The 27,407-nt window shown below is 46.6% G+C and overlaps 1 protein-coding gene across 2 annotated transcripts in view; it reads left to right on the plus strand.

The window, feature by feature from the left end:
- Positions 1 to 27,327, plus strand: part of NAT10 (N-acetyltransferase 10) — a 39,000-nt gene extending 11,673 nt beyond the window's left edge. For both annotated transcript variants that reach the window (XM_019738510.2, XM_074336197.1), the window contains exons 9-29: positions 4,147 to 4,280; positions 5,492 to 5,585; positions 5,733 to 5,831; positions 8,858 to 8,994; positions 11,942 to 12,066; positions 12,461 to 12,611; positions 12,891 to 12,987; positions 13,833 to 13,949; positions 14,779 to 14,880; positions 14,976 to 15,050; positions 15,610 to 15,726; positions 16,637 to 16,770; positions 16,979 to 17,027; positions 19,813 to 19,909; positions 19,992 to 20,102; positions 21,029 to 21,201; positions 21,711 to 21,830; positions 22,181 to 22,279; positions 22,700 to 22,773; positions 23,820 to 23,903; positions 26,530 to 27,327. In XM_019738510.2, the coding sequence (XP_019594069.2) occupies positions 4,147 to 4,280; positions 5,492 to 5,585; positions 5,733 to 5,831; positions 8,858 to 8,994; positions 11,942 to 12,066; positions 12,461 to 12,611; positions 12,891 to 12,987; positions 13,833 to 13,949; positions 14,779 to 14,880; positions 14,976 to 15,050; positions 15,610 to 15,726; positions 16,637 to 16,770; positions 16,979 to 17,027; positions 19,813 to 19,909; positions 19,992 to 20,102; positions 21,029 to 21,201; positions 21,711 to 21,830; positions 22,181 to 22,279; positions 22,700 to 22,773; positions 23,820 to 23,903; positions 26,530 to 26,641 (2,301 nt within the window). In that variant the 3' untranslated portion in view covers positions 26,642 to 27,327. The remainder of the gene's footprint in view (positions 1 to 4,146; positions 4,281 to 5,491; positions 5,586 to 5,732; positions 5,832 to 8,857; positions 8,995 to 11,941; positions 12,067 to 12,460; positions 12,612 to 12,890; positions 12,988 to 13,832; positions 13,950 to 14,778; positions 14,881 to 14,975; positions 15,051 to 15,609; positions 15,727 to 16,636; positions 16,771 to 16,978; positions 17,028 to 19,812; positions 19,910 to 19,991; positions 20,103 to 21,028; positions 21,202 to 21,710; positions 21,831 to 22,180; positions 22,280 to 22,699; positions 22,774 to 23,819; positions 23,904 to 26,529) is intronic.
- The last annotated feature ends 80 nt before the right edge of the window (positions 27,328 to 27,407 follow it).

The raw sequence follows: 27,407 nt of genomic DNA on the forward strand, positions 1-27,407 counted from the left end.
GTCCATGGATCACCGTAAGAGCTGTGGGTCAGGGGGAGATGGATTAAATTTAAAGAGGAACCCCCTGAGCACTTCCCAAGAGAGGGTGACATGCCTGTGTTCTTTCATTTTAATTAAGTTTTGATGACATAAAGGTTGTGCTTTTGCCTTGTACAGAAGTGAGAAGAGAGCTTGAGGACCTATGTCCTTACCCCGGTTCCGGTGTGAGGCCTGCTGAGGGCCCTCTGGGGTGGTGTGTACCTATCCTTAGGTATAGACAGCAGGCTGGGTGGGAGCTGCCAGGATGCAATTCTGTGCTCGCTGGGGTCCAGGGCTAGGACACTCGGCTTCTCCGGTGGTTCCTGGGCTGTGCTGGGAGCTGACTGGGCATGGCCCAGAGGCCTTCAAGCTGCCAGGTATGTTCAGGGTTCTCGTCTGGCCTGAGCCAGATGAGCAGCACAGGCCTCTTGGCTCTGCGCTCTGTTGTCATGACAGAAAACAGCGGCACTGACACCTCCCGCTTGGGGCTGAGTCCCAACAGGCAGCTTTTCCTTTTCATTTGATAAATAGAATCACCAACTCCATAGCTCTGTGTGCCATCCAGACTGCAATCTCTAGGCTGCTTGTGCTACTTCCTGGTATCCTCTTTATCACCAAAGAGAGGGAGTGAGAGAGGCTGGAGGAAAGGGCAAAAGAGGGAGAAAGCACAATGTCAGCAGCAGTGTTATAGCGCTATTGACTTATGCAAAACAAACAAAAAAGTAAGTACAAAAGAGTGTGCATTAAAAATACAAAGTGGTATATTAACAATGGAATTTCTGAAAATAAATAAATCAAAAACAATAAAATACTTAGGAATAAATTTAACTAAGGAGGTGAAAGATCTCTATGCTAGAAACTGTAAGACATTGATGAAAGAAATTGAAAGAAGACAAATAAATGGAAAGGTGTGCCATGTTCATGGATTGGCTGAATTAACATTAGTAAAGTGTCAGTACTCCTGAAAGCCATCTATATATTCAGTGCAATCCATATCAAGATTCCAGTGTCATTTTTTACAGAAGTAGGAAAAAACACTGCTAAAATTTATGTGGAACCACAAAAGATTCTGAACAGCTCAAGAAATCCCGAGAAAGAACAAAGCAAGAGGTATCACACTTCACGATTTCAAGCTATACTGTAATGCTATAGTCATCCAAACATTATGATACTGGCATAAAAACACGGACCAATGGAACAGAATCAAGAGCCCAGAAATAAACCGAGGCATATACAGTCAGCTAATATTTGAGAAGGTAGCCAAGAATGCTCAATTACTCAATGGAGAAAAGACAGTCTCTTCAATAAATGGTGCTGGAACAATTGGATGTTATACATGTAAAATAAACGACCTATTTTTTACAGCACTCACAAAAATTAACTCAAAATGGACTAAAGACTTAACCATGAAACTCCTAGAAGGAAGCATAAGAACAAAGCTCCTAGACATGGGTCTTAATAATAATTTTTTGGGTATGACACCTAAAGCACAAGCCACAAAATCAAAAACAAACAAGTGGGACTACATCAAACCAAAAATCTTCACAGCAAAAGAATCAGCAAAATGAAAAAGAACCTATGGAGTGAGATGATATTTGCAAACCGTATATCTGATAAGGGGTTAATATCCAAGATATACAAAGAACACATACAACTCAATAGCAGAAAAACAAATAACCCAATTAAAAAAGAAGCAAAGGAACTGAACAGACATTTCTTCAAAGAACATACGAAAGGCCAACAATATGAAAAGATGCTCAGCATCACTAGTCATTAGGGAAATACAAATTAAAACCCTAATGAGATCCCACCTCGTGCCTGTTAGAATGGCCATCATCAAAAACACAAGAGATCACAAATGATGGCATGGCTATGGAGAAAAGGCAACCCCTGTGCTCTGTCGGTGGGATTGTAAACTGAGCTTGTACAGTGATGTATGTTAATTCTCAATGTAACTGGAAAAGAAACAGTGGAGTTTCTACTTGGCAATCCCACTCTGTAAAGACAACTGCTATTAACAATTTATTATGTATCCTTCTGGATCTTTTTTATGCACATAAATAGATATTTTAAAAATATGCTAAGAGGTCACACTGTACAGAGTGTAAGTGGTCCCCTGTTAGACATTTGGTTTGATTCCTGCTTTTTTGCTATTATAAACAATGCTGTTAGGACATTCTTATAGATACGTCTGGGATTAGTTTTCAGGAGAAGAATTGTTTGATCAGAGTGTGTACATTAAAATGGGTATTGCACCAATATATGGAACCAACAACAGTGTTTGAAAATGCCTTTTTCCCTGCAGCCTTGCCATCACTGGATACTGTTAAACTATTACACGTCTTCACCAATCTGATATGGGGCATAGGATCACTGTTTTAATTTGTGGTACTTAAATTATGAGAGAAGCAGGCATTTTGAGAGAACCAATAATTAATTTCATGTAATTGCTGATCTGTTTTTATTTTTGTTTTGTAAACCAGATTGCTTTTTCTGTATTGGTTTTTTGTTTTAGAAAATTATTTTAGAATACATTTGTAGTTCAGATTTTGTACTCTTCTATTGTGTTAGTGGATTTTTCCTGTTGTATTTTATCAGAGTTTGTAACTTCCCTACTCTAAGGTAAAACACAAGGGGTAAAATACAGTGTTCAGCAAATACCAAGTTAGGACAAATAGGACCTGGATCCCTGTTGAGTGTTTCCATCTGGAGAGACTCGAGCTTCCTGTAGCCCCTCGTCTTCCTTCCTTTCCAACCTGGGCCTGCATCTCTTCAGTGTCTTTGTGTCACTGCCCAGTGCGTAAGGCAGCTTCTTTAGGACCCACCAGGCCAGGCGGGACCACCTGGCCTTCTCAGTCTCAGTGGTCTATTCCCACTGTGCTGGGGGGCAGAATTTGGGCCCTGTGTGGTGTGGTAGTCCCTCCTCTCATTCAGTGCCCCTGGCCTCTTACCCTCCTAGGTGCCAGGCACTGCTCCGGCACTGAGCTCAGCAGTAATCACGAGGGACACACCTGCTTCATGGAGTTTACATTCTGGTGGGATGAGACAGGCAGTGAATCAAGGAGATAAGCGTGGCCTGTAGTTGAGTAGAAAGTACTATGCACGATGGAGAAACATAACAAGCAGCAGCGAGGGATGAGTGCTAGGAGCAGGGTGGGATGCTGGGTTCTAGATACCGTGGTCAGGGAAGGCATCGTTCCAAGGAGAGATTGGAGCAGACTTGGAGTTGAGAAAGTGAGCCATGTGGCTCTCTGGGGAGAGCGCTTCCGGCAGACGGCTCACCAGATACCCAGGCCTGAGGAACGAGTCTGCCTGGTGTGCGCATGGGGGCTGAGTGGGCTGAAGCAGAGTGAGTGGGTGAGAGTGGGCGATGATGGCGGTCAGAGGGTGCCCTTCCATGCAGGCCACTGGAGGGGCTTTGGCACTTACTCTGCGAGAGATGGGGGCCCGTGGAGCGTTTTAGGCTTGTCGTCTCTTAGCACAGCTGCCAGAGGGGTCCCCACGCTTAATTTTAAAAGGATCCCTCTGGCTGTTGTGTTGAGTCTAGACTGGAGGGGAGTGAAGCGGGGGCGGAAAGACTGATTAGGAGGTTACTGTAATAACAGGGGCACGACAGGATGGTGGCTTCTGCCGGAGTGGGAGAAGGGGATGATGGGGAGGAATGGCAGGATTTTGTGTATATTTTGCAGGTGGTACTGATGGGATTTGCTGATAAGTCAGCTGTGGGGAGAAATGGCGAAGGCTTTTATCCTAAACGATTGGACGGTTAACTGAGCTGGGGAAGATTGTAGGTGGAGAGGTTTGTAGGCATTCAGTTTTGAGTTCGACATGTCTTTTAGAGGCACAAGTGGAGATGTGCAGGGCCAGTTGCATGTGTATAAGAGTCTGGGGTATGGGGAAGAGGTCTGGACTGGAGATGTGAATTTGGGGTACTGAAAGCCCCGAGACTGAGAGGAGGTGACTAAGGAAGAGGGAGTCCAGGTGCTGAAAGCCTTGCTTTCTGGACTGTAAGAACTGCTCCCCTTTTATTTGGCCTTGGCATCAGCCTGACCTCTCCACAGGGATGGCGGCAGGTGGCTGAAACTTGGCTTTTCTCAGAGGTTACCTAATATGTGTCTCTTTTTACAGGCCAAAGCCGTCTTGAAATTCATTGAGGGGATCTCTGAAAAGACCCTGAGGAGTACTGTTGCGCTCACAGCTGCCCGGGGAAGGGGAAAGTCTGCAGCCCTGGGATTGGCTATTGCTGGAGCAGTGGCTTTTGGGTAAGGGGGTCCAGTTCCCCATCCTTGGGCACTCTGGGCTCCAAGGGAGCAGTGTGCCAAGATTAGGGCTCAGGGGACTGGGAGACTTCTGCGTCTGAGTGGGCTCCTGTGGGATTTTTCTAGGTCTCGAGTTCCTGTCTAGAAACAGCAGCACTTTTACTCCCGCTCCTCAAAGGTGCAAATACACATGTGCACGCAGGCACGCACACACACACACACACACACACACACACCAGCCTTTGTGAAGAAATGGGGGTAAGAAACTTTAAAACTCTCAGGAGATGAGAAATGTGTATGATCAGCTTTGCTGACTGAGAAAAGTTCAAGTTTGACATTGTAATGATTTTGATCAATAGAAGATCTTATTTGCTTCTGAGGAGCTGCCTTGAGTGTGATGTTACTTTCTGTTCTTTTGCCCTGGGCGGAAGATTTATGCAACTGCCAGCAGAGTATGTGCTTCCAAGTTCACAGACATAGACAGTGGGCCTAGAATGGACCTGGGAGACCATGTTCTTCTATACGCAGCATCTTCCTTGGTGTTCCTAATTGCTCCGTGAGCGTTTCATAGAGGGAAAAACCCAGGAGTTTCAGTGACTCAGCCAAGATCCACCAGCAAGTCCGTGCCCGGGGCGCTGGGGCTGAGCCCATCCAGCTCCCAATTCGTAGTCCTTTGTCCCTCTTGCTGCTCCCACGGTACCACACGGCCCCTTAGCTGTTAGCATCCTTTACCTCTATGAGAATCCCTCAGAGGTTTGCTGGGGCTTTGGCCTGAGCACCAGTGGAGCTTTCTGGCTTCCCAGTTTGAAACCCTCTCAGTACAGCTAGTGATGAATGTGAAGGGCACAGGATTGGGGAGCAGTAGTATGCTGGCTCTGCACGTTGAGGGAGCTGTCCCCACAGCGCCTGTCACACGTATGCAGTGTGCTTTCACACATGTCAGTAGCTAATTGCCAGTATATACTGTTTTCATGTTTTTAATGTGTTTTCATTAGTTTGGGGAGGAAAAATATCCTTAGGTCTGGAGTTGCTTTACACCTCCCCCTTCCCCTCCCCCCTAAAAAAGTGTCCTGACTTTTTCCCCTGCCATTGTCTCTGGTTATCACCTGTGTGACAGGAGCAGACAAAAATGTTTTCTTTTTTCTTAAGTTCCCTAAAAATTCTTTGAATTTCCCAATTACTTAAAAACAATGTCTTCTTCCTTTGTTCAACAGGTACTCCAATATCTTTGTTACTTCCCCAAGCCCTGATAACCTCCACACTCTGTTTGAATTTGTGTTTAAAGGATTTGATGCTCTGCAGTATCAGGTAGGAAATTAGGATAAGAATTTATTTTAATTCATTGATGGGTTTAAAGCCAGGTGAAGTCTTTAGAATGCATGCTTACTTTCTTAACATGTAGTTTCTAAAGCTTGTTTCTAACGTTTGTCATTGGTTTGCCTTTCTCCCCACCAGGAGCATCTGGATTATGAGATTATTCAGTCTCTAAATCCTGAATTTAACAAAGCAGTGATCAGAGTGAATGTATTTCGAGAACACAGGCAGACCATTCAGGTGAGGCTTATTTTAAAATCCTGCTGTGTGGGGCTGGTGTCCTGCTGTATTTAAATTGCTCTAAGATGTTTTCTTTTGTAGTCATTTTACATCCTGTGTAATTGGATGTCTTTTAGACAGTTGTTGTTTTCTCCTAAACCTGTTCCAGAGTTCCAGATTTTCAGCCTCTTCTAAAGGAAAACATTCAAGCCAACTAACAAATGTATGTAGCCAGATTGGAAAGTTGTAGTTTTGTCCTGTGAAAATCGAGTTAGTGGGGTTGCGAGTATGCTAATCTACTAAAAGAAATATAATCATTGTTCTGACATCAGTTCTGACATTGCTTAGTTACAGCAGATTTGAAATGGTGTGTCTTCAACTAGGACAATAACCCTCACCGTTTAAAAGACAAAAAGAACCTTGCAAAAATGTACTCTGAATCTTTGTGGTTTAGTGAGTGGCCTATTTTCCTTTTTAAACAGCTTTTCCCTGAAAGCTCTATAAATTTCCGGTGTTCTGTAAGCATGAATGGCCTGTGCTTGTCCAGAGGCTGCAATTTTGTTAAATCCGTAGAGAAGCACCGGTGTGACAGGCTTGCAGAAGGGATGGGCACCCATGGGCTCCTTGAAGCAGGTTCATTGATTATTTGTGGAGTTGGTTGAGGTGGGAAGGGGGCCGGGTGAACTTTGCAGTTTATGCCCTTGACCTTTATGCCTGTCATGGAGGTATACAGGGGGCGCCAAACAAATGTATGCAAGTGGACTTTGCTCAGTGTTGCTCAAGCAGTAGTTCGCAGTAATCAGAAGTGTCTGGACGCTGATGGTAACCACTTTGAGCACTTCTTGTCATTGCAGAAGTCAAATGTGACTTGTATTCATCTTTTGTTATTGGCGTATATTGAGTATTACAATTTTAATACAGTTTTCCTTTCTTAAAATATGTATGTATTTTTTTGGCACCCTCTGTATATGCCTGTGAAGAAGGTATCTTTTATCAAAGAGTCCAGATTATAAATGATGTTAAGTGTTTATGCCCTTTACCTAAAGATCTTTTTTTAAATTTTTATTAAGTCTCTTTCTAGAATCTCTTTATTCTGTACATTTATTTTTCCCATTTTGCCTGATTTCCCTCAGCTGAGTGGAGGAAAGACTGACGTTGGGGTGGGTTGGGGTTGGAGATAGGCTGGGGGCAATGAGAATATAGAAACCTGTTAAAACTCAAGAAAAATACACCAAAGAAGGAAACCTTTCCTGGAAATGTCCTGACTCAGCCCTTGCCGCTCCTCTCACATTACCAGGGTCCGTTTGTCTCCAGAGTGGAGTTAAACACAGAAGAGATGACCTGACTTTATGAGGCTCCATTTATGTCCCTTGGAGGCCTCCTCCTTCTTGCTGGAAATTGAAAAAGAATATTAGATTAAAGTCTGTTATGCCTCCTCTAGGAGACTGCTTTCTGCTGCTTTTGTGAAGTGTTTGTTTAGTTTTTCCCCTTAAGAATGCAAGACATGGGGCCCTATTAATGTGTATCCTGCTATTAGAAATGAGTGGGGTCACTGCCTCCCTGACCCATCAGCTTCTAGCAAAGCAGTTACAAAATCTTACTTGTAATGGAATAGAAATACTTCAAATATACAGAAAAGTGCAGAGACCAATATAACACTCAGATGCCCAGCACTTGGGCTTAAGAAATACTGACCTTTTGCTATTTGCTGTGTTTGTTTCATATTTTAAAAGTCATTTATATTTTTGTTTTAAAGACCTAAAACGTCACAGACACAGTTGAAGTCCCTCTTGTACCCCTCGGTAACTTTACTGTGAGATTGACGTGTTTCCTTTTAATTCATATGTTTATATTTTACTACATAATTATGTGTCCATAAATGGTAACATACTATATTTGTCCTTTTTCAGCTTGCCTTTGTTTACTCAACATTTGTTTTTAAGATTTGTCCAGATTGAAGCTTGTCGATCTGGTTGATTTTAAGTACTGTCTGTATATAGTATAGTTTATTTATATGTTTCTAGAAATAGAATTGTTGGGTTTTAGGGGATGTGTAGCGTTTCAATTTTCTTGGATTTTGCCAACTTCTTTAAATTTACCTTCATGCCAGCATTTTTTTTTTTTTTTTTTTTTTTTGAGTTTTTGTTTCCCTGAGTCCTCATCAACACTGGGTGTTTGACAGCTATTTAAGTTTTACCTAAAGTCCCTTGTGAAATGGGTCTCCTTCTTGTCTTAAGCACTGTACTGGTGACCAGTGAGGTTGAGTGCCTTTGTCTATGTCAATAAGCTATTCAGGTTTCCTCTCCTGCAAGCACCTCTTCATACCCTTTTGCAAACTTAAAAGATGGCAAGTAGCCCTGAAGAAACTGCAGGGGCTGTTTGTATGCAAAAGGATGTCAAGCTTACGGCAAGTGTATGACATTAGGTGGCCAGGCTAATAGTATAAGTAAGCATGTGTGTATGTGTGTATTAAGAAGGGACTAAGTCTGAGAAGTATCCTGCCAGTGCAAGGAGACATGGCCTTTATAATGATGCTATAAAGCAGGTGCGCAGTACCTAGCGCATAGTAGGTGTTTGAGAAACCTGACATCCTCCCTTTAGCCACCACTGGGGCCAAGCTGTGCCTCTGGCTCACTGGCCAGAGTGAGGCTGGGGGAGCATAAGAAGACAGAGAAGAGAGAAAGGAAAAGGATGTTCCACCTACCAACACTAGGCAGGAAGGGGCATGGCGTTTTTACAGAGAGACCTGATTTTTCTCCCAAGCAGCCACCAGACAGGTATTTCCTCCGTTTAATGAGAGGGGACTATTGGGAGATTAAGTGACCTGTCCAGGGTCACACCGTTGGTGGTTGAACTCTTTGAATCTAGGTGTCTGACTCCAAGACCATTCCATTTTTGCCCTGCCAAGGAAAAGGAGAAAGCAGGAATGAGAGAAAGAAGAAATGGGAAGAGCGGTGGAAAGTTAGCAGCTTTCATGATGCCTCACCAGTGATCACAGCTGTGACATTAGGTGACCAAGCTAATGATATAAATTGTCTTTCCCACAGTATATACATCCTGCAGATGCTGTGAAACTGGGCCAAGCTGAACTTGTGGTGATTGATGAAGCTGCCGCCATCCCTCTTCCCCTGGTGAAAAGCCTTCTGGGCCCCTACCTGGTTTTCATGGCATCTACCATCAATGGGTAAGACACGTTGGGGAGTAGTCAGTGTCCCCACTGTAGGTTCTTGCAGATTAGGTGGTGTGTAATGAACGTGGCCTGGACTTAGATGGGTAAGTCTGATTCCCCAAGTCTGAATCACTCGGGCGCTGCAATCTGTTCTGGGGTTTCTGCAAACAGGAGCTGGCCTCCGAGTAATCAACTGTCGCTCACCTCTGCTCTGACATGAAATGGGTACCACGAGACTGAAGAGTTTTATAACCCAAGTGATAAGTGTCTCCTGTCTGTGGGCCTGGTCAAGTTTTTAGAAGTACATGGATGGTAATGCCAATGTCTTATATCTTAGGATTATGTGAAAATACAGTATTAAAGTAGCCGTATAATTAGCATAAGAAAGCAGGCTTATAATGGCTCAAGAGCTTTTTAAAAAGTTTGTAATATTTAGTTGATGTTTGCTATAGGAAAATTAGAAAAAACAGATAAGGAAAAAGAAAAATCACTGGTGATCCGACCACCTAGAGATAGTTTTTGTTAGAATTTTGGTGTACCAACTAGACTGAGAAACAACAGCTTGAACCAGAGTGGGGTGGGGGGAGGCGGAAGAAAGGGGGAAAAATTTTTGGTGTACATTTTCTGTGCATTTTTTTACTTTTCATTTTGAACAAGAACATAAACATAGTTTACATACTATTTTTAATTTGTTTTTTCACATACTATACTATAATATACTGTGAAATCTTTCCAGGCCAGTAAATACATATCTTTAATATTGGAAAGATTTCTGTAGGGAAAACATATCTTGAAAAGATAATTCTGTATTATAGATTTATTATTGTGACTGCTTTACTGAACACTGAAACTATTTAAATACAGTGGATTTTACTTTTTTTGTGTTAGCTTTATTGAAATATAATCCACGTATCATATAATTTACCCACTGAAAGTATATAATTTGGTGATTTTTAGTACACTTGCAGAATTGTGCAATCATCACCACAGTCAATATCAGAACGTTTTCATTAGCCCAGAAAGGAACCCGAAACCCTACAGTTATCATTCTCTAGTCCCTCCCTGACCTCCAGCCCTAGGGAACCATGAATCCACTTTCTAGCTCTATAGTAATTTCCTATTCTGGACATTGCATATAAGTGGAATCATATAATATGTGGTCTTTTGTGATTAGCTTCTTTCACTTAGCATAATGTTTTTAAGGTTCATCCATGTAGTTTACATCAGTACTTCATTCCTTTTTATGGCCAAATAATACTCCGTTGTGTGTTTATACACATTCTGTTTTTTCATTCATCTGTCGATGAACATTTGGGTTATTTCTATCATTTGGCTATTAGGAATAATGCTGCTCTGAACAGTCATCTACAGGTTTTTGTGTGGACATGTTTTCAGTTCTCCTGGCTACATATACCTAGGAGTGGAATTACTGGATAAAATGGTAACTTTCTGATTAATCGTTTGAGGAACTGCCAGACTGTTGTCCAAAGCAGCTGCACCATTTTTCATTCTGACCGGCTGTGTGCGAGGCTTCCAATTTTTCCATATCCTGGCCAGCGTTTGTCATCTGTCTTTTTGATTATAGTCGTCCTAGTGAGTGCGAAGCGCTGTTTCATACGGTCTCCATTTGCATTCCCCTGACGGCTGGTGCTGTGGGCGTCTTATGTGCTTATCGGCCATTTGTGTATTTTCTTTGGAGAAACAGCTGCTTATATTCTCTGCTTGTTTTTCTAATTGGATTATTTGTCTTTTTATTATGTAGTTGTAAGGGTTCCTTATATATTCTAGATACAAGTCCTTATCAGATACATGGTGAACAAACGTGTTCACCTGTTTTTCTTCACTATCTTGATCATGTCCTCTGAAGTGCAGAGGTTTTGGGTTTTGTTGCTTGTGCGTAGTCTTGATTTTATTTTTTTCATAAGTAAATGGAGTTCTTTTAAGAAAGCTTTATTAAGTGGGGTAGAGCGGAGGAATAAAATACTTCAGACTTCCCATTTTTGGATCATTCTTTAAAAGTAGTATTTGAGTAAGATGAAGTAATTATACAGTCTTTAAATATTATAATAATGAATATTACAAAAAGATGTAACAATATTAATTTAGAAAAAAAGCCCACTGAGCAATCTGTACCCTGTGGTCACATATGATTGTCACAAGACAAGGAGGAAATACAACTGAAAACTGCTGGTTCTGTTAGATTAGATTAATAGATGATTTTTTTTCCCCCAAATTTTTTGTGAGTTGTTTATGTCACCTTTTAAGTGAAAGTAGTAATGAAAACAATTACTTGAGTGGTAGATTTGTTTAATCTTGATTTTCCAAACTGGGAAATGCTCTCTGTTCATTCCTTCAAGCATATGACTTCTTCTTCTTCTTTTTTTAAACTTTTATTTATTTTAAGTGTGTTTTTTCAGGCTCCATCAACTCCAAATCAAGTAATTGTTTCAGTCTAGTTGTGGAGGGCTCAGCTCACACTGGCCCATGCGGGGATCGAACCGGCAACCCTGGTGTTAACGAGCATTGCGCTCTAACCAACTGAGCTAACCAGTCACCCAAGCATATTACTTCTAACAGCAGGTCTCATTAATTGACCATTATGCTGTGTTCAGTTCCATTATACTTGTAAAGGCTTCACTCACATCATCTTTTCAGTCCTTATTTTTCTAGTTTGTAGCACAGTCCTGTGATATGTGTAGAATAATTCCCCTTTGAGGGTGAGGGTGAGGCTAAAAGAGATGGAGTTCCTTGCTCAGAAGTGCCAGGACTTGAGCCCAGGATGGCTCCCCACTGAGCCTTTTCTGGGCGTGCACATGCTGTGTTGGAAATGCAGAGGTGAGCAGGGCTGTCCCCGGGGAGCAGGAGTCTGGTGTTTCTGCAGGAGGAGGAAAGTTGTTCTCTATTCCCTCCTAGAGAGTGGATTTGAGACCTTGTGCCTGATTGCCTTCGCTTTTGCTCCTAGCTACGAGGGCACTGGCCGGTCACTGTCCCTCAAGCTCATTCAGCAGCTGCGTCAACAGAGTGCCCAGAGCCAGATCAGCACCACCGCTGAGAATAAGACCACAACGACAGCCAGACTGGCCTCAGGTACCCTGGAGCTTGAGTGGGCCCTTCCTTTCATGACATCAAACCTTCCTGTGAATAGGCAGAAAGGTTCAGTCCCCGAGAGGGAAAGTTGCTCTTCTCCAAGGAGCAGCAAGCCAGTGACCAAATGGGAGCTGGCTCGGGCCTTCTGGTGGCTGGGCCCTTTTTGTCCCCATCTCAGGGCAGGATTGCATTGACTTAGTGAGATCCCTTTGGGCTTAGTGTCATGCCAGGTTGAACATCCACCAGAACAGTTTAAGACCCCTCAGTTTAAATTCTTGAGCCATATTTACGTGGGCACCCTGTGACACAGGTAAAGCAGAACATTTGTCTTGCTCTTTTAGACAAAATGCATTTATAACTGTTTCTCATTGTGTGTGTGCTTCGTGGGGAACAGCGCGAACACTGCATGAGGTCTCCCTGCAGGAGTCAATCCGATACGCCCCTGGGGACGCGGTGGAGAAGTGGCTAAACGACTTGCTGTGCTTGGACTGCCTCAACATTACTCGGATAGTGTCAGGCTGCCCCTTGCCTGAAGCCTGTGAACTGTATCCTGCTGGCTTTCATTTGTCCTGTGAAAGGGAGAGGGGGCAACGAAAGAATTACACAAAAGGCTTGGCTCTTAGTTTCATAGGCTGCCGCCCTAGGGAGAGAGGAAAGCTAAACATTTCCGATTTTCCTTCTTTTCCTTCCCTAAAGTGTTTCTGCTCGGACACGGGGCTCCTCTTCCTAAGCTGAGGGAAACCCACATATCCAGGTTACCCTTGGCATAGTATGTCCTGTTTTGGGCTCTTTGATTTGTTCTGGTTTCTTAACTCCAGAGCCAGCTACTATGTTAACAGAGATACCCTCTTCTGCTACCACAAGGCCTCTGAAGTTTTCCTCCAACGGCTAATGGCCCTTTATGTGGCTTCTCACTACAAGGTACGTGCGGCTAGCCCTCAGGTGAACTTTAGCCCGACAGTCCCCTTCTGCTTGGCTTTTCACATCTTCTGTTACCCAGTGGCTCAGGTGACCCTTCCACCGGGACTTAAATGTCCTGACATTGGCAAGTGCCTGTGACCTTGCTGGAGGGATTGCATTTCCCATTGTTGTTGAGATGGTCTTGGGCTTCCAGCTTTGTATACGGAGTGTGTGGAATTCCTGCATGTAGCTCCACGCCTGGTAGCTGGAGAGGTGGGAAGCACTGCCCGTTTTAAAAGGGGTACTTCTTGCCTGTCTGCTAAACTGATAGGCTGAGGTGACATAGCAGTTGTAACCTGCTGGGGCTGTTGGACCCGGGACCAGCCTTGTACCTTTGGGTTATTTTCAGGGAGCAGAGAATGAAAATTCTGGAAGTCTGAAAAATTAAAGGGCACGTTGGAAAGGGTAACTTTGAGTGTGTGGGTAGCATTTTTACGAACACCCTTTAAAGGAAGGCTGGAGAATTGGTGTTAGGAGTGGTGACAGGTTTTCTTGAAAGGGCAGCCTCGTCAGGACAGAGTTCACTTCCCAGCTGTGACATAGGCAGTGCTAAGCTCTGCCCACTCTGGGGCCTCAGCACTCGTGGTGAGATGACAGCAAGCGTTTGCGTCTCAGTCCCACTTAAGCCATTTCCGAGAGTCCCAGGCTCGCTGCCCAAGATACTAGACAAGCACTTTGCTGGATTTGGGCTCATCACTTGGCTTTGCGGAAAGTGGTTCTCCAGCGTCCAATGATTCCGAGTAGCCTCTTGAGTGTAAAGGACTAGAAGAGGAGGGGCTCTCACTTCCTCGTGTTTGTGCCCACAGAACTCGCCCAACGATCTCCAGATGCTCTCTGATGCGCCTGCTCACCATCTCTTCTGCCTCCTGCCCCCCGTGCCCCCCACCCAGAACGCCCTTCCTGAAGTGCTTGCTGTCATCCAGGTACAGAAGCATTGTGGCATGGATTTTGGGAACCACTTAGGTGTCACGGTTAATGGCTCAGTGACCACAGCATAGGAGGGGAAGCTGTGGATTCTTGGCCTGTAGCCAAGTGGCTGGGTGTACGGAAGCAGGCGACGAGGGGCATCAAGCAAAGCAAGGCCCACCGTTCATGGGTGGGCGGAGCTCATAACTGGCCACTCGTGTTTTGACTTACAGCTCAGCTCCTCCTAAAACAGAACTTGCCTGTGTGTTTGTTTTGCTCCTTTATTACAAAGGCAATAACACAGATTGGAATAAATGTTTTTAATGCCTGGTATATATTTATGCATTTTTATATCATTTTTCCTTTCCATAAACATAGACCCATAGTACTTGGTAATCTGCTTGTTTTTGCAGTGTGTTAAATATTTATAATCTGCATAATTTTAAAAGGCTGCATTGTATTTCATTATATGCACTTAGCGTGCTGTGTTTAACCATTCTCCTATCGGACGCTTGAGTCATTGTGAATTTGCACTATTCTGTGTGAGCGTCCTGTGTCTTCACTGACGTGTGCACACGCACAGTATGCGTGGAGCCCCTCCTCTAGTGTGGTTTTGTCTGTGGGTCAGGAAGATGTCGGCACTCTGCCTTGTCAGTGCGTGTCAGGATGCCCCTGGGGCGCCATAAGGAAACTTGCATTGGAAATGGGTGGGTCAGTTACAGGCTAAAGCCTGAGCTGGAGTGGAAACAGCCGGCCTCGTTAGAACCGGCAGAACATTGGTGTTGCTGTGTGATGGGCTCCCCCTGGGCCTGCCTCCTAGTCTGCACTGCCCTGCTTCCCCCATAGGTGTGCCTTGAGGGGGAGATCTCGCGCCAGTCCATCTTGAACAGCCTGTCCCGAGGCAAGAAGGCTTCAGGGGACCTGATTCCGTGGACGGTGTCAGAACAGGTGATGCGCTTTCCTGGGCACATCTGAGTAAGTGAGGCCGGTGGCATCGGAGGATGGTCGTGTCGCTAACTTACTGGCTTGTGTCTCCCACACAGTTCCAAGATCCAGACTTCGGTGGCCTTTCAGGTGGAAGGGTCGTTCGCATTGCTGTTCACCCGGATTATCAAGGGGTAATGTGTCCTTGTGCCCCTCAGACCTGCAGTGCTGTTACTGGCTGCAGCCGTGGTGCCGGCAGCCTGTTAGGGCAGGTGTGCTTGGTTGTGAGACTAGGAAGCTGGTCAAGGAGCAAGCGTTTCCAGGCACTCCTCTGCCATGCACTTTGCCCGGGGCTGGGGTGGGATGATCACCTATGCTCGCTCCTCCTTTGTGAAGCAGATCTACTTCCTGTAATTATCTCCTGCCTCTTAGAAATCCCACTGAGGAACAAGCAGCTGTAGAGAGTCACTTTGGGGCTTGCTGATCTGTGGGCCAGAAAACACAGCCAGCCATCCTCACGCTCAGGTGACCCCTGGCTTGTTTTTGATGGGCCGACAGTGCGCGAGTGGGGGTTACACTACGCCGTCCTTAGGGTCTCTGTTTCGGCCTCACTGAGGGGTTTCATTGGTTCTTTGTCAAGTGCAAGACCCAGAGCAAAGGCTTTCTAGGAGCAGTGCAGGGGCACAGATGCGGTTTAGACTGACTAGAACAGCTCTCTTCCCTTGACCTGTTTCCCTTCGTGTTTGCTCATAGATGGGCTATGGCAGCCGAGCTCTGCAGCTGCTGCAGATGTATTACCAAGGCAGATTCCCTTGTCTTGAGGAAAAGGTCGTTGAGGCGTCACAGGAAATCCACACCGTCAGCAGCGAGGTAAGCATCTTTTGGCCGAACTCCTGGTTTCTGGGAGGACCCTTCCCTGGGTCTTCAGGAGCATCGTGGAGAACTGTCCAGTGGGCTGGGCTCTGTGAGTACCGTGTTTCCCCGAAAATAGGACCTAACCGGAAAATAAGCCTAGCATGATTTTTCAGGAGGACATCCCCTGAACATAAGCCCTAATACGTCTTTTGGAGCACAGCTTAATATAAGACCCGGTCTTATTTTCGGGGAAACATGGTAGTAGCAGATTTCCTCTTCCATTTTGGAGAAGCTGCTGCTTCTCCAGCCTGGCGTTTGATATCTTCAGATCAGCCTCATTAGCCTCACTTGGAAACTTGTTAAAAATGCAAATTCTTGAGCCCTACCCCAGACCTAAGTCAGAAGCTCAGGTGAGGCCTGTAATGTAGGTCTTAGCAAGCTCCCAGGTGATGCTGAATCACGTTCCAGCTTAAAACCACCGCTCTGGGCTCTCCTCTTAGCACTAAAGCCCAGCCTCAGAGAAGTTCTGCCGCTATTGGTAAGGTGATTAATGCTAGGAACTGGGACGGCTTTTCACACACATTCATTTGAATTTCACAGTGTGCCTGGTGGGGAGGTGGGGAAGGGGCTTATATTTAAGATCAGGCTCAGATGTTTGCCGCTTCCCAAGTCACAAAGATATCCAGTGACAGACTTGAATCTTCAGCCCCCATCTTCAGGACCGTATCTTGTCTCTCTGTATCTGTTAGGCATTTCTAAACCGTGTGGCTCTTCTGCTTTTTGGGTTCTGAGCAGTGTGATCCATGCTTGTCTAGGGGTTTGGTGTACTTAGGAATGAGCACTGGACTTACTGGTGCTCCTGTATTTTAAAAACCATGGGAACAAACCAAGAAACCTGTTCTGGTGTTCGTTGTGTTCATTCTAGGCCGTCAGCTTGTTGGAAGAGGTTGTGAATCCCCGGAAGGACCTGCCTCCTTTGCTCCTCAAATTGAATGAGAGGCCTGCAGAGCGCCTGGATTACCTGGGTGTGTCCTATGGCTTGACCCCCAGGCTCCTCAAGTAAGGGTTTGCTCGTCCGTCCTCTCTGCCTCCCCTCCTTGGCCTTGCTGTCCTGACAGCGATAGTTCTGTGGGCTGTGTGCCTGCCTTTCCAGCAGGGGTCTGTCACACGTTCTGTCATCCTGTTCCTCCTGGCCTGTCCTAGCTGTATCTTGTCAGCCACTCCCAGAATGTGCACACGGTGACCTGCTTTCTTTTTATCTTTGCAGATTCTGGAAACGAGCTGGCTTTGTTCCTGTTTACCTGAGACAGACCCCGGTGAGTGAGGCGTCTGGCAGAAGAGGGGTGTGGGTTTGCAGTGATAGGTCTGTCCTTGCACAGAGCTCTGGGCCCCCTGCGATGCTCTGAGTGGGTGTGCCTGTGCTTCCAAGGGCTTTGCTCAGATGGGCACCGTAACAGACCCCCTCACTGACAGGCCGTGTCCCCTCCTGCTGGGTTCTGGACTTTGTGCTTGATTATCTAGTGACTGAGGTGCGCATGGACCTGCTCACCTAACTCTGGAATCCTGTAGCCTGGGACCCTCCGAGAATGAAAAAAAAAGGAAAGAAAAGTGGTTTTAGGAGAATGCGTGACAGAGCCATAGAGGATTATTATGGAAGGGGAGAGAGATCGTGACTGTCAGTTCATTAAAAAAATATTTATTTAGCAACCTGCAGTGAAGCAGGCAGTGAGCAAGCTAAAGCCATGAAGCTTATTTTCCAGTGGGGAGAAACAGGCAACAAAAAAGTGAGCAAATACACGTTCAGATAGTGATACACGCTGTGAAGAATACCCAACACTGAAATTGCAGTGTAATGAGTAGTCAGGCGTCTGAGCAGTGACCTCTCATACTGAAACCTGAATGAGCAGAGTGGGGCAGCTTCGTGACAGTCCTAGAAACAGCGTTTCCAAGCAGAGGGCACAACAAGCATAAGGACGGAGGTGGTCGCTAACTCTGGGAAGGAAACAAAAGAAGGCCAGTGTGGCAGGAGAGTCTTTAAAGGAACAGGGTAGTGGTTCATGGTGGGGGAGTTAGGTCTGTGTAGGGACTTGGCATTTTCTTCCTGTTCAGTTGGCGAAAGGGATTAGAGGAAAGGTCCTGTGGCTGCGGTGTAGACTGGATGGCAGTGGCCCAAGGGGAGAGGCAGGAGAGGAGTGGGTGAGACATGTGGTTTGGTCCGAGGGAGAAGAAGTGAAGTTGGAGAGAAGTGGCCAAATGCAACGTTTGTTTCAGAGGTCAAACTGACTAGAATTGTTGACGGATTGGATGTGGAAGATGAGTGAACTGGAGATCTAGGATAATTCCTAGGTTTTTGGCTTGAGAGACTGGGTGTTTGAGAAGCTGGGTGTTGGAGGTGCTGTTTACTGGGAAAAGAACAGTTTTGGAGGGAAAAGTGGGAATTTTTTTTTTTTTTTTGCAATAGTAAGTGAGAGATGTCCAAATGGAAATATGGAATAGGCAGTTTACTATAGGAGTCTGGAGTTCAAGGGGAAGGTCGGGGCAGGAGGTAGTTTTAGGCATCATCAATATATTCCTAATCGGATATGCTCCCTGATGGGAAGGATTTTTTTTGTCTGTTTTCTTCACTGCTATAACCCCAGCACTTGATAGCATGTACTATATATAGTAGTATGTATTCAGTGAATACTTTTGTTCAATGAATGAATATTTAAAGCTCTTGAAAGTAGGGACATACAGTAGATAGAGAAAAAGAGGCTGGGTCTTTGGACTCTCCAACATTTAGAGGAAGGAGGAAGAAGATGCAGCAACAGAGATAGAAGGAGTCGCCTTGATCCCTAGGACAGTCGTGAGGTTTGGTGTCACCAGCCAAGATTAACGAGTGTTTCAAGAAGGGGAATGAATGGCTATTCAGAGAACAAGTAAGATGAGGAAAAACAATTGGCCATTGGCCTTCTCAGCATTGGCGATCTGAGTGAAAGCAGCTTCAATGGGGTGGAGGGATCATCGTGACTGGAGAGAGTAGAAGGTGAGGAAATAGACCATGAGTGGGTGAGTCATACACAAAGCAAAAGGAAGCAGAGAAACAAGGTAGCTGGAGGGAGACTGGAATTAAGGCAAGTTTATCAGATGGGAGATTCTAGAACATGTTTGCTGCAGAGTCTGATCCTGCAGAGATCATGCGAGTAATAGTGCAGGTGAGGGGAGCTGATTGCAGGAATGCAGGCCTTGAGGAGACGAGGGGGGAGGACCGGGAGTGCAGGAGGAGGTGGCCGCCACGTCCTTCGCAAGAGGGAGACAGAGTGTGGGTGTGGAAGGTGCTGGAAGATGAGTAAGTTCTCTTCTGATTTGCTCCTGTTTTCTCAGTGAAGGGAGGTCATCAGCAGAGGAAGGAGTGTGGAGTCTTGATTTTGGAGAGTGCAGTCAGTATCCCAGGGTAGTTCCCAATTGAGAGGTCGAGGCTGGGATATAAATTTGGCAGTTGACTGCGAGGAGAATGCAGACGGTTGAGTTCAGCGTAACCTCAATATGTCCCAATGATCTTGTGCTGCTCGTTTGTGACTTGGTGCTGGCGTTTTGTTACATGAGTGCTCTTCTGTTGAAATCCGTTAGATGTTTTTATGGTATGGGATTTTGTTGTTATGTAGTAAAAATTTCAAAACCTGTGGTCACTGTTTTAGCACCTAAAGAAGCCTGCACTTGCAAACTGGTTGCTAGCATGGGAACTCTGGGTGTTGGACGTAAAGTTTTTGCTGTGAGGCACTAAACACACAATTGATTAGATCGTGTGGAGTTTAAGCTGTAATAACTCTTAGTCCAGAATCTACTTGATGCAAGTGGCTCGTGTCCGTGGGTGCAGAGCAGCTGTGCTCTGAAGGTTGGGGCCTCTCTACTCCACGCCGTGCTGCCTGCAGGAAGCTACAGGATGACATGGTCTTGGGAAGCCCTGGTGTGGGAAATGAGGCCGCGTGACAGTGTGAGGGTGAGGGCACGTCTCCTGCTGCGGAAGAAGGAAGGGCCTTCATTCTGCATTCTTGCCCTTCGGCAATGACAGATGGTTGACAAAAGGGGTGCTTGGTGCCAGTTAGGAATTTGTGTTTTCAGAATGACCTGACGGGAGAACACTCGTGCATCATGCTGAAGACATTGACTGAGGAGAACGAAGCTGACCAGGGAGCCTGGCTTGCGGCCTTTTGGAAAGGTGACATTGAGTGGAAGGGGGGTGACAGCGAGGTGACGGGCAGGAGGCCCCCAGGCCTCTGACTGTGTGGTTGTCCCCCCAGACTTCCGCAGGCGGTTCCTGGCGCTGCTGTCCTACCAGTTTAGCACCTTCTCTCCTCCCCTGGCTCTGAACATCATTCAGAACAGGAACATCGGGAAGCCAGCACAGCCAGGTGAGTGGGGTGGGATGGCATGGAGGTTGATAGCGGCTCGCTCGTGTGGCAGTAGGAGGCTGGTGCCGTGGTCCAGGAGGAGGGATGGACTAGGAATCGAGAGACGGGTCTTAGGCCTACGTCTCCCGCTGACCGCCTCCCACTCAGCAGGCCCTGCTCTGCCTCGGGCGCGCTGTCACACACAGTACCTTTTATCTTCATAACAAGACTTCAGGGATGTGATTTGACTTCCGAGATGTCAATTAAGGTCACATAGCTAGTAAATTACGGAACCCGATTTAAATCCTGTGGTCTAGGGTAACTAGCTCAATTCTGTGGCTCAGGTTCCTCATCTGTGAAATTATAATGAGAATGTGTCCCCAACACACGGCAGTGCTTTGGGCACATAAATTCTGTTTGAATACTTAAAATACCAAAAACTGTGTAAGGGATCATTTGTATTAACAGCTGTGGGCTTTTTTTTTTCTTTCTGTTGCTAAATATGTGTGTGTGTACTTTTTCTTTTTTGCCAATTGCATTTGACGGAAATCTCTCTGTTCCTTGAGCTGGGCAGAGCGTGCACACTTTCTGTGAAGCTGGGGAAAGAGTGTTGTGTTCCTCTAGTCCTGGGCACGGGAGCCTTTCCTTGGACTGATGGGTTGGCGTGGAACTCTGAGCAAGGGTCACATGCCAGTTGTCCCTGTCCCTGCATGGCCCAGAGCTGCCTCCTCTTTGCAGGGGGTTCAGGGCTGCCTGGGGTGGTTTGTTATGTCGGCGGGCAGGTACTTGTACGTACCTCCTCTCCTGCTCTGCTCTGGCTGCACGTCCTGGGGAGGAGCGGCTGTTAGGTGCCACCTGGGGACTAGGTGTGTGCTGCCTGGGAATCGTGTCAGACCCTGGGAGGGCATTGGGCTGCCCTGACCTGTCTGGCTCCGTCCCATGTACAGCCCTATCCAGGGAGGAGCTGGAAGCAGTCTTTCTCCCCTATGACCTGAAGAGGCTCGAAATGTATTCACGGAACATGGTTGATTATCACCTGATCATGGACATGATCCCAGCCGTCTCCCGGATGTACTTCCTGAACCAGCTGGGGGACCTGGCCCTGTCGGCTGCCCAGTCGGTAGGTTTCCTGCTGCTCGTGTGCTGCGAAAGAAGCTGGGTTTATGGAGCGATTTATGTGCTGGGTGCTGGTTGGATGCGTTGATGTAATTTTGTTCTTCCTGATGGTTGGGTAGAAGTGGGGACTCTTGCGCTCTGAAGTCTAGTCATGCGCCTGGCCACACAGTTAATAAGTGGACGAGCTGCAGTTTGAATCCACTTTCTTCCTACCCTGCCGCATTGCCTTGATTCTTACTCTACCTTAGTAGAGATCCAGGAGCACCCCGAATTTTTGTAATGTGGCCGTGAAGCAGCTGTTTGTCTGGATAAGTTAGTTTGGGGATTCTAGGAAGAGGGAGGTTTCTTGGTAGTTTTCCGTAAGGATGAAAGAGAAGATTCCTAAATGTGCAGTGCCAGTCGGTATTTTGTACCAGATAGCTGTGGTCAGAAGAGTAACTTTGGTTCCCAGTGCCATTTTAATGGGTCAAGGCTGGTGCCAGCGGTCACTCCCACAGGTCTTCCGTCCTCCAGGCTCTTCTCTTGGGGATTGGCCTGCAGCATAAGTCTGTGGATCAGCTGGAAAAGGAGATTGAGCTGCCCTCGGGCCAGTTGATGGGACTTTTCAACCGCATCATCCGGAAAGTTGTGAAGGTAACCTCGGCTGAGAGCAAGGTTTTGGACTGCTTGGAATAATACTAACAACCCACTCCCTGCGGCAGGAGGAATAGATGTTAGCATTTGGCCATATTTGCTGCAGGTCACACACACACCCCCCCCACCCCTGAAGAAATGGGGGGCTTCAGCTGTCTCTAATGTTCCCTGTTCTCTCCCAGCCGCACCACTGCTGAAATTTGATATCTGTGCAGTCTGTGTTTTTATACTCTCACTATGAACACATGTTCTCCTAAACTATGTAGAGTTGGCACTAATTAACTTGGTAGCGAGTGACTGGGTCCCTGCCCCTGTCTCATCGTCTGCTTCTCGGCTGTTGTCTTTTGTAGCTATTTAATGAAGTGGAGGAAAAGGCCATTGAGGAGCAGATGGTGGCAGTGAAGGATGTGGTCATGGAGCCCACGCTGAAGACGCTGAGTGACGACCTGGTACGCCCCCGCGAAAGGCCTGTGAACGCCCAATGTGTCGAATGGCCCTGTCCCCTTTAGGACGTGCCCTCTGCACTCACTGAGCTCGTGGTGTCGCGTGCTGTAGGTGTGAGTGAGCAGAGCTCCCCTCGTGTCCGTGTCCTGGGTGTGCCGAGCACACACGGCTGCCGCCCCCTGAGGGTGTGTGTGCCAGCAGTCCAGCAGCTGCTGTTGTGAACCTCGTTTGTCCTTTTAGACTTTTCAAAACGCACATTTTATATTCACATACACTTGAGTAAAAGCTGCCGGTAATGGTGTGGGCAGTACACGGAGGAATAGGAGACAGCTACTCACCGTGGTGATATTCTGCTGCCTCACCTTTTTCTGTGACTTGTCCCCTCTTGACTCTGACCTACTCTGTCTGTGGGGCCTTGACCGCAGGATGAAGCAGCAAAGGAATTCCAGGAGAAACACAAGAAAGACGTGGGGAAGCTGAAGAGCATGGACCTCTCTCAGTAAGGACCCCTTTGCTGCTCGTGGGAAGCGAAGGGAAGGGTCTAGGGCCCACGGACCCTATTTGCAGGTCTCTACTCCATAGCCCGGGTCCCCAGTGCCCTGTAAGCTGTGTTTCATGGGATCACTTTTAGAAGCACTAGTAGCTCAAAACCTCCTCACTCGGTATTTGCATAATTTTGGAGGACTTGTTTTCCCCAGAGCAGCTCTGCCACGTTGACTTGCAGATCGTGTTCCCGAGATCCCTAGGGTTCCATGTCATGCCTCAGGTCCCTAGGAAAGGGGGTGTTGGTCGATGAGTATTCACTTTCAATGGTCACTTATCTATGTTTGGCTTTTGCATGTGAATCTGTTTGAAGAAAGGATTCTACTGCAACAAATAATCCAACAAAGCCCCTGGCTCGGAACCCTCTGTGTACCCGGAATCCTAGTCCTTTCATCTTCAGCTATAATGGTGTTACCCACTCTGCGGACTGATGTGAATAGCAACTCCAGAATGAGTGGCCTTTGTGCCTCTCCGATCATTACTGATGGTTGTTGGACACGGGAGATGGAGTGGCCAGGAGGTCCCTGGGCAGGGTTTCAAGCTCTGCCCTCAGCTTTGCAATATCAAAACCTTGACTTGCCAGGACTGCTAGATCCCGAGAGGTGGGGCAAGGTGGAACGGGCAGAGGCACAATTCCAGGGCTTGTGGGCACGTGTTTGGAGGTAGCAGGGAGCAAGAAGATGGTGGTGACAGGAGGCTATTTGGTGGGCAGTGAAGGAGAGCCAGGTGGGAGAAGCTGTGCAGGAATGTCCTGTCACTGACCCCTGCTGGCAGGCCTGGCGACCGTCCTTGCCCCAGTGAAGGTCCTGTCCTGTGGAGCTGGCTCCACGTCTCTTGACCCTACTGCACGTCTGTTCTCTCTGCTGCTCAAACGCTGACGCAGCTCTGCCTGGCTTTCGTGACAGGACATGTCTGAGATGAATGTTGTCACTATCCTTAATTTCTTTGAAGCGGTCCCCTTTTCCTTCAAGCAGGCCCTGATACTTCCCTTCTGATTTTTAGGTACATAATCCGTGGGGATGATGAAGAGTGGAATGAGGTTTTAAACAAAGCCGGGCAGAATGCTTCGATCGTCAGCCTGAAAAGGTGAGGGCCTCACATCTGACAAGAGAGGCTTTCTCGCCTCTGTGCTTCTCTGGTAACTTTCATTAGGAAACAGGAGGTTGGACCAAAAGGCTTGAGAGAAAATAATAGTTCTTCCTGGGAGGGTCGCTACTTTTACAGCATGTCTCCTACAGATCAGGCAGGGCCATGTCTTAGGCCTGGATCTCAGCATTCCTTGTGTTCCCCAGACACACAGAGGATGGGCTGGAGGAAACAGTCCCAGAACTGCCAGTGACTGAGCACTTCCTGTGGGCTGCACTGCAGTGTCCCATTCACCCTCAGGACAACATGTGGTGGCTGATGGCTGTTTTATTACTATCACTGCTTTAAAGATGAAGTAACCAAGGCTTGAAAGTGTTAAGTACTTTCCCAAGAAGCATACATCTAGTAAGAGGCAGAGGCAGAATCAGGACCAGATTTGTCCACTGCAATACCCATAGTTACACCTGGTGCTCGCTCCTTCCTCTAAACCAGCACTTCTCAAAGTTTGGGGTCTTAGAGTTCCTTTATTGCATAAAAATTATTGAGGGACCCCAAAGGGCTTTCGTTTATGTGGGTTATATCTAGTCATATTTCCCGTGTTAGAAGTTAAATACTGAGAAATTTTAAGAAATTTGTTCATTCAGAATTAATGGTCCAATAAATGGACTTGTGGTTTTTTGTTTTTAAAAATACCCTTTTTCCCCATAAAAATTTTAGTAAGAAAAGTGCATTGTTTTACATTTACATTTTTGTAAAATTCTTTAATATCTGGCTTAATAGAAAGCAGCTGAATTCTGCATTCAATTTTTTGTGCTATCACATGTCTTATAGCCTCTGGAAAACTGAACAATTGTGAGAGAATAGAAGTGGAAAAGGCAAATAATATATTAGTATTATTATGGAAATACAGAGGGTGCCAAAAAAATGTATACACATTTTAAGAAAGGAAAAGAACTGTATTAAAATTACACTGATGGGAACCACTTTGAGCACCTCTTGTAATTGCAGAAGTCAAACATGACTTGTATTCATCTTTTGTTATCGGTATATATTGAGTATTGCAATTTTAGTACAGTTTTTTCCTTTCTTAAAATGTGTATACATTTTTTTGGCACCCTCTGTAGTTTGATCTTGGGGACCAACCATTTGGAAGGGTCTTGGGCAATCCAGGAGTCTCTGGACCACTCTTTGAAAACCTTTGCTCCAAGTAGCTTCTCTGCAGAAAGCTGCATTTGTACGTAACCATGGTTCCTGGGCTGGAACCTTCACTGGGGTTTCTGTTAGGGAGAGAGAGGCCTGCAGAGGCCCTGGGCCTCTAGACATGAGGCTTCCATAGCTGGTTTAGAGGTTGGTGGGGAGCGTGAGTTCTCGGTATTGCCGTAGTTACTGACAGGTCCCCTGAAGAGCTTATTTTGGAAACATTAGGAAAGAGGACATCTTGTGACTCTAGGAACCATAGGTCCCAGAAATCAGACGTTCTCTGCTGCAATCTCCATCCATCACTGGTGTCTAGAGTCCCAGCATCAGTGTCGGCCTCATGTCCCAGCTGCGCTCTGACGTGGCACCAAAGCCCATGGCCAGTGTGTCCTAAGTTCTGGTTTGGACAGTATGGCGGATGTAGCACACGGATGGCTGGAGCTTGAGTGCGGTGCCTTTGACTGGCACAGATGCTTGGTGTGGGGAAGGGCTGGTCCCACACTTACAGAGCTTGGCCTCTCCTGTGGTTCATTTGGCTGTCACTGCCGGTGAGGAGCCTCCTGAATGAATTAACCAGCCACCCACGTGGTAGCTCACGCACTGGAGGGCTCGGAGTACACGGGAAGTTTGTACTTGGAGAGGTAAAAATACTGATTTCATTATACATTCATTATCTATTCTTGGAGGCCTTTTCTTTCTTTTTTCTTCCTTTATTTTCCTGAGAGGTCACTTCATTCAGCTGATGTCAATGGCCCCTAAATGGAAGTGTTTACTCCTCATAGGGAGGTATTTGTTCCCAGGGCAAAATGTCACTGGAGAGACTCTTTAATCTATGAGGGAGAAGGAGGGTGGCCATAAACTGAGTGATACTTGTGCTAACCTATCAATGAGGACTCCATCCGTCAGCTGAAAATGTGTAACCTGAGTCCCTATTCCTTTGGGCTTTCTTCCTGTTTAGGAAAAAATAAAATAATAACAGCACATCAGAAAGTATTGTTGGATTTGCTTGGGAGTCCCATGCTTTGTATTAGGGGCTGTCCTTGGAGTCAGTGGGACAATATGTCTGGTTCCCAGGGTCATCCTGAGTGGTGGGTGACAGGAGGGGGTCTTCCCTGTGATGTCTCAGGTTTTCCTTGAGGTCTCGGGAGAGGGGAACATGTAGAAGTCGGACTTCAGGTGTTAAAATGTGGGTTTGTTGCTCCACAGACTAGGAGCTCAGTCGGGGCAGGCCCTGGGTCGCTGTGGTGTCGCCGCGGCCGCCAGCACAGTGTGTGCCACGCGCATAGGCTTGCCGAGAACGTTTGTGTCTCACCGAGTGTTCTTACGTTGTTTCAGATGGTGCGGCCCTTTTTCAGACAAAGCAGAGCAGATTGAAAGGGGTTAGATCTGTGCGTGTTTTATTCTAGCTACTGCTGTTTTTTTCTTCCAGTGACAAGAAAAGGAAGTTGGAAGCCAAACAAGAACCCAAACAGAACAAAAAGTTGAAGAAAAACAGGGATATGAAGAACAAAAAAGACATGAAACTGAAGCGGAAGAAATAGTGAAGAGAAACTGGGGCATCAGCGGCTGACGCATAAGGAGATACCCTGACTTTCTGAACTGCCTCTGGCTGGACTGGGCCGTGGCCTTGCTCTGTTAAAAGCAACAAGCGCCCCATCAAACCGGGAAGCTGGCCAGGAGTCCATGGACCGCTGCTGGCTGAAAGCAAAGTCGCTTCTGAATAAGTCCGCTTGGACCTCGATGGTTGGGCAAACCGCTGCCTTCCAAGGATCCCTCTCCTCCCCTCCTCCTGGCCTTCCTTTCCCAGAAGTTCATTGCCTTTGGGCCCAGCGTTTTTGGTTCCTTCCCACATGTGTAGAAGCCACGCTGACTCTTGTCCCTTCTCACAGGTTAAGTGTACAGCTTTCTGGTGCTGCTCAGGGGGCTGCTGCTGGGACACTGGGGGACCTCTTGTCCAAACTGCCTGAGGCCTGGCGTGGCAGGAGCCTCCTGCCATCACGTGGCCATGGCAGGCCGCTGTGCACCTTCCCTTCCACTGCTGGCTCCGGCGGCCGCTGCCCCAGGGCCCAGGAAAACCTGAGCTCTTAAGTGAGGAAGGATGACATTTGAGTCCCCAAAACTTATTTCATGCATGTGGGAAAACAATGTTGGGCAAGACCCTCTTGCTAGCAGAGGTGAGGGAGGGAGAGAGGATCTATTTTTAATAAACAACATCCTGGAAAGACCAGCTGCCTGTGGGTGCTCACTGACTCCACATAGCTGAAAGCTGCATCTTGTGCTATTTCTTCTGGTGGATCTTGGCTGCCA

Source organism: Rhinolophus sinicus, linkage group LG06 (genome assembly GCF_036562045.2).
Source record: "Rhinolophus sinicus isolate RSC01 linkage group LG06, ASM3656204v1, whole genome shotgun sequence".
NCBI lineage: Eukaryota > Metazoa > Chordata > Mammalia > Chiroptera > Rhinolophidae > Rhinolophus > Rhinolophus sinicus.